The sequence below is a fragment of the Chelonoidis abingdonii genome, chromosome 18 (genome assembly GCF_003597395.2).
Source record: "Chelonoidis abingdonii isolate Lonesome George chromosome 18, CheloAbing_2.0, whole genome shotgun sequence".
Taxonomy (NCBI): domain Eukaryota; kingdom Metazoa; phylum Chordata; order Testudines; family Testudinidae; genus Chelonoidis; species Chelonoidis abingdonii.
The window spans coordinates 18359967-18366738 of NC_133786.1; the positions used below are offsets into that span (position 1 = coordinate 18359967).

General features: G+C 47.8%; 1 protein-coding gene across 3 annotated transcripts in view; it reads right to left on the minus strand.

The window, feature by feature from the left end:
* Positions 1–6772, minus strand: part of PCSK7 (proprotein convertase subtilisin/kexin type 7) — a 53838-nt gene that overhangs the window by 45772 nt on the left and 1294 nt on the right. For 2 of the 3 annotated variants that reach the window (XR_012657188.1, XM_032796082.2), the window contains exons 2-3: positions 1184–1696; positions 228–362 (exon numbers count right to left, since the gene is read on the minus strand). Coding sequence is in view for 2 of the 3 variants with exons in the window: in XM_032796082.2 (XP_032651973.1) it covers positions 228–362; positions 1184–1684 (636 nt within the window). In the remaining variant the exon portion in view is untranslated. Of the gene's footprint in view, positions 1–227; positions 363–1183; positions 1697–2304; positions 2389–6772 lie in introns of those variants that run through there. The other variant, XM_032796081.2, reaches the window with a different exon arrangement.

The following is a 6772-nucleotide window of genomic DNA, read 5'->3' on the forward strand; positions in this document are numbered from 1 at the left end:
TAGCATGAGTGGCACAAGAGACACCTCCAGGTGAACTGAGAAGTGCTATTGCTAATGGGCTCTGAGTCCCTTAAGCAGCCACGCTGCTGCCAGCTACAGTGGAGCTACAAGGGAAGAGTTTCATGTTTGGGCTGCTCCTAGGCCAACACTTGCTTTGGCCTATTGGCCGCTCTTATCTCAGACCAGCTAGCGCATCCCACTCCAGAGCCAGGCTGTGGGGTACTCACGTAATTTGGCTGTATATCTTGGCTGGTGTGCTCCACGCCATCATCCACGACCACTACGGTCACCCCACGGCCTGTCACATTCTGCTCCCACACGCCCGTCACATTGATATCCTTTCCCGGAGTCCTCCGATTGTTCTAAGCGCCGGCAAAAAGAAGGAGGGGTGAGCAACAGCCGAGCCGGGGCAGCGGCTGGGGAAGGAGGGTCAGAGCGCACTGGGATCCTGGCTCCCAGGCGGATGACAGGAACATTTGCTCTCAGCCATTGCTTAGGGGAGGGCATGAAGCTGATGGCTGGGAGTGCAAGAAGCCTCGTGACAGAGTCACTACTGGCCTGACTTTCAGAGATGATGAGCACCTAAAGCTCCTAACACCCAGCTGGAGCTGTGGGTGCCCAGCACTCCCAAATCAATCAATCAATCAAATCAGGTTTTAAACTGGTACCTATCCCCTGCAGCAGCAGGAGGGCCTGGGAACTTCCATACCAGTGTGAAATGTAGGCCATTTCCCTGGTACAAAGCTTTGTCTGGCCTCTGCTCAGGTTCAACTGCCACCTACCTATTCCCGTAAGAAGCAGGACAGGTCAGTTTCCCACTCTCCCAGTCCAGCTGATTTCAAGTGAGCATGTCAGCCGTAGGAGATGGAAGTACAACCCGGAGAGAAGCGGGGCAGTCCCCTGCCCTGGGGGAACCACCTCCAAGGATGGGACAGGAGCTCATTGCCCTATTTGCCAAGCATGCCAGCCAGGGGCCCAGCCAGGGCAGTGGTTTGGTGACACGATCACTTGTGCACTGGGAACAGGGCCAAACAGTTCCCAGAAAGAAAATCCATTCTGATCTCCAAGAGGCTGTTTCCCCCACCCATTTCCAGGCAAATCTCAGGGCTCACCCTACCAGCGCTGCAGTCTGCCCAGAGCAGCCGCGAGATCCCACAATGGCTAGCACACGAAGGACACTCACCAGATGCCACTGGTTGGGGTATTCAGGGTCGTTAAAGTGCAGGCTGCGTTTGGAGCGCTTCAGAAGCTTCTGCTCAGAGTGCCACCGCACGCTGTCATGCTGTGCAAATAAAGCCTCTACCGATCTCCTTATTGCTTCAAGTCCTTGTTCTGTGTGGCCATTTGATTGGTGGGCGAAGAGGTAACGGTCCTTTAACTCCCCGATCCGACCCAGGTTCACCAGTCCTCCCGTCCTGGCCAGTTCGTCTGCCTGTCGCTTCAGCTCCTCCTCACGGGAAGACAACCCCTCCGGCACATTTAAGTGCACGGCCCAGGTTAACTTTCCAGAGCCTTGAGCCATCTCCTGGGTTTTAGCCCCAGGCTTGAGTTCTGAACCATGTGCAAATCCATTTGGCATTAGCAAGGGAATCCAGGCTGGAATCAGCCAAAGGCACGTGTGGATACACAGTGTGGCCTCCATGGCAGCACTCCATAATGGCACCTTCCTCCTCCAATGTGGCATCAGACAAGCAGGCTGCAGAGAGCAAAGACAGAGTGAGAGTCCTTCACACAACCAACTTAGAATGCGGGCTGGGTTTGGGTGCTTTACTCCCGATCATACAACGGAACATCCCTGGACCAAAAAGCCCCACATCCGTCCTAGAAGCTCGCCCTTAAAACGAAGCCATGACTGCACAACCCTTTGGTACAGCAAGGGCAGCACCAGGCTCCTAGAGAAGGAACGACCACGTGTTTGTGTGCTGACTGTCACAGAGTTAGCTGCCTTTCCAATGTTAGATTTGGAATTAAATATGCCACACCCAGCCTAGGAGAAAATATCCTGTCATCTGGCATCCATGAACCCATTGTGGGCGAGTGAAATTACTGCCTCCCAGACAAACTGCTGATTTGTATCCTGGGATCACTGACCGATGGGCAGATTCAACTCCAGGCACAACAGGGAAAAAAGTCTCCAGCCTTGGGTTTCCTTTTGAGTGCAGCTGATTGGCAGAACAAAAGGACAGTTTGCCTGATCGTCTCCTCCTCTAGCTCTGCTCAGACAGCTGTGCCCCAGACAGTACTGCAGGGAAGAGGCATGAGGCTAACAACATACAGCAACACAGAAACAAAACAATACCACACCTCCGTAGTCAAGTCAGATGGACACATTTGAGATCCAGATCCCTCTTGGAAAGTCTCCTTAAACATGTTCCTAGCCTGTCCCCAGCAGAAGAAACCTCTCTGTGATCCGACTCTCACCTGCTCACAACTTGAGGCAGCATTTCAAACTCCACAACCAAGGATCTGAGTTTGGGTTTCAGTGAAATATTGCACTGAAAGCCAGTCCCACTTCACCCAGTAGTGAGAATATTCAAATCACACACACACCCCCCTCCCCCCCGACCTCTGCACGCACCTGGGCCATTAATAGTCACTAGAGCTCTGTGATACATCACCCCACCAGCAGTTTAGTTGTTAACAAGTACACAAGAGCTTTCCCCCCTACTCCATTTACAAACATGTGAAATAAGTCAGTGGGGTGCAATTCCTGTCAGATACCATCAGCAATTAATGCTCATGATGGCTGAAGGATCAGGGAACAGGGCTGGAGGGGCAATTAAAAAAAATAAATCACAACCTATTGTGAAAAGGGAACATGAATGACTGTAACAGTCTTTTTGCTTTTAGCTCATTAAAAAGTGTAAAGGAGATAAGAGATCTCACACAAACGAATTGTGAAAGCTTAGTTTCAGGGGTGAACAAATCACACAGATGGGCTGCTACACCGCAACATTTCATTGTCCACTGCATTTCCATATCTCCATTATGAAGTGATGCACCACAAGCCAGGATCCAAAAGCCTGTCTGCAGATTGCAGAGGAAAGGGGGGTTTCCGTACTGGCATGTTGTTGCTGGAGGCCAAAGCCGAGCTGCTCACTGAAATATTACACTAAGTGGCTGAGTCAGAAAAGGTCACACAAGTTCACGGTTCATTGCCTTTCCCAAGTGCTCCTTTTAAGCTCCAGGAGGCACAGACTCTGCACAAGCAGACTACTGTCAAAAACAAACAAAAAAGAACAAAAAAACAGCTTTACTATCTAGCCCAGTATCTGTCTTCCCGCAGCAGCCAATGCCCGGTGCTCCAGAGAGAATGAACAGAACAGGGCAATCAAGTGATTCATCCCCTGTCGTCCCTGCCCATCCTGGCTAATAGTCATTGAAGAACCTATTCTCCATGAACTTTTCGAACTCCATTTACAGCTTTGGCCTTCACAACATCCCCTGGAAATGAGTTCCTGTGGTTGACTCTGTGTTGCGTGAAACAATACTTCCTTAGATTTGTTTAAAAGCTGCTGCTTATTAATTTTATTGGGTGACCCCTGGTTCTTGTGTTATGTCTCCTGCCCTCAGTTTCCCTTTCTATCTCAAGTCTTTCAGAACACTTTCTAGTACACTGAGTGACAAAAACACAGTCACGCTATGGACACAATACCAAACCAACCATGTTAGATGAGGGATAGCTCAGTGGTTTGAGCATTAGCCTGCTAAACCCAGGGCTGTGAGCTCAATCCTTGAGGAGGCCACCCAGTGATCTGGGGCAAAATCAGTATGTGGCCCTGCTAGTGAAGGCAGGGGGCTGAACTCAATGACCTTTCAGGGTCCCTTCCAGCTCTATGAGATAAGTATAGCTCCATATATTATTTTCAGGGGCTAGGGAATAGAACTCCTGGGTTTCTTTCCCAGCTCTGCCATGGACACTGTTCCAACAAGGGTTTAAGATATTGCATTCCTCATATAGAACATTAGGGTTGGAAGGGACCTCAGGAGGTCATCTAGTCCAACCCCCTGCTCAAAGCAGGACCAGTCCCCAGATTTTTGCCCCAGTTCCCCAAATGGCCCCTTCAAGGATTGAACTCACAACCCTGGGTTTAGCAGGGCCAGTGCTCAAACCAGTGCTCAAACCACTGGGTTTAGTGAGGTTAGAATTTGTTCAGTAATTAAAGAGCCCTCAGAAGTCAACTTGACTGGATATATTAAATAATTAGTTAATTAGACAGCACATAACAGAAAGAGTGTAGATACCAGTCTATGAGAACCAGTCCTACAACCAGCCACAGGCAGCCTGTGCTCTTTGCCTGTTCCAATTACCTGCATATAGCCTAGCACAGATATACCCAAGGCTGCTTAGAAGTTTCAGTTCCTATTGGTTCCTCTTTTCTTATACAAATATAGATTAGTTTTAGTCCATTTCCAGACTGTCATATTTCATAAATTTTCAACTGCATAATCAATAGCTGCTGCTTACTCATTTTTGAATTCTTATCTATTGCAGTTAGGACGTTGCTTGCTCAGTAAAAACTATAGGGCTCTGTGTCAAAGGTTATTTTTCTAAACAGTTTTAGCAAATCAGTAACTTCTAACTTTTTTAAACATTTCTGCAAGGCATTCTGATAGCTAGCTGACTTGTGAGCCAAAATATCAGGCCTATGAGAAACTGGCCTATCAGTTACACTCAACAGTCACGTCTCCTCAGTTTACCCAACTATAAAATGGGGATAACAGTTATCCACCCTACAACTATTTCTTATGCTTAATTAACTTCTGTGAAATGCTCCTTGAATGCACTCAGAAAATACAGAACATTCTTAGTAAATGGTTAAGTGAGGCAATAACTATTAGCCAAACTACTGCTACATTAATGAACAGCTTCTCTTTGAAACTTACTCACTGACATCCACCTGGACAGGACAGGCACAGAACTAATAAACATGAATGATCCTCTAAGTTGACAGGGCTGAAGTTTTACTTACTTTTGCCCTCTATTAAATGGTTTGTTTGAAGCAAAGCTATAGTTATGCCAGGAAAGCGCTTGCATGATCTACCCCTGAGTTGTTCATACAGTATGTTTGAAAAGTCCATGCATGTAGTTCTTTATGCATATCCACCTGCAAGAATTACAATGTTAATGTTCTTTAGTGCCTTGCGTATAACTGACAATCAGACGTACCCCCCCCCCCCCGCAAGTCTGTATTAGCATATAAGAGGACTTCACAACATCTGGAAGCCCTAAAGACTTTACTGTTAGGACTTATATCCACATACGGACGTTGTACTCATTTAACAGCAGTGGCTGAATACCAGCCTTTCTTTCAATTAGTGCAACTTCTATGTGTAGGCACACCCTTAAAGTCATTATGCCAAAGGCCTAGGAGGTGGTATTACATTTCTGTCATGCTCAGGCTTAGTCATGGGCCTCGCTGATCTTGTTTCACTGTTGGTTCTGTTCTAAACTGTAGGGTTTTGTGGTGCAGTTAGAAAAGGAAAACAACTCAGGAAGACCTGGAGGTGATTAAACCAGCAACATCTGCTTGCTCAGCACATCAAATGCCTAAATTCTATGACTCTATGACACTCGAGAAAATCAAACAGGCCTAGATGTTGGGAGAAGGAAACATGCCAAGAGCTGGAGAGCGTGAAAACAGAGTATGAACAGCTCAGAAAGTGGTAGCTAGTAGTTGGAGAAAATGTATTGCAGATTGAAACTGCTAACTCAGCACATGGGATGCCTTCAGCCAGGTTTCTATCCTACTTCACCCTGAGATCTACATTTCCTTTCTCATTCCCTACCCCAAACAGGGTATTTTTATATGACTGATCTCCTCTCAGGAGGAAACTGATTTCTGTAAATTTCTGAACGCACCAGCTGCTAAAACCTTCAGAGTTTCCCCACTTCCTGAAGAGACAGGATACTGTTGAAATAGAGAAAACACGCACCCAAAGACAGACCACTTGACAAAACTACACAGAGGTCACTGAATAATCATAATTATGATAGATAACATTTTGATTTTCTGTAAGACCTTATTCTTGGATGATCCCGAAGTATTTTACACACAGTAATCATTGTTCGCACATACTATCCCTGACTCATGAGGAAAAGGAGGCAGAGGGAAGTGAAGTCAACACAGCACATCAGAGGCAAAGCAGGATAGGAACTCAGAAACTGTGACTCCCAACTGAGTGTCTAGCTACTGGACAGGCTATTCTCTGGCTCTTTCCATGCCCAAGATATGCAGAGATCCATGAAAGTTCTGCAGAAGTGTCTTTGTCCAGCCCTCAGCAAATGGGACTGGATTAGCCCCTTCAGAAGAGGGTACCCTTGGCACTTTCCCAGCACCTACTCCGAAACACACTGGAAGAGAGAGCTATTTGGAGACTGGAGGAGGAGGGGAGTTGGATAAATCACTCCTTTAAGGGAAGAATTAAATGCTGTTGTGTGTTCTCCATGGCAAGGGAACCCTAACTGCCATCTCTCCCATCTGCCTAAGCCCCCTCCCTCGCTCCCCTTTCCCCTGGCTTCCTCTGCTTGGCCCCCTGCCAAACTCTGTCCCCATGCTAAGCTCTCCCTGCCCGGTTCTTTCCTTTGCTCTCCTCACCTCATGTCTGTCCCATGCTGCCCCCTCTGCCCGGCTCCCTGACCCCTCGCCCTAGCCTCCCACCTCACCTCATTCCTGCTTTCGATTTGGTTCTTAGTCCCTTTCCTGTGCCCCAAAACTGTCCCTGCACCCCACTGCTCTGCCCTCACAGCGCATCCCCCCACCCCCCCCCC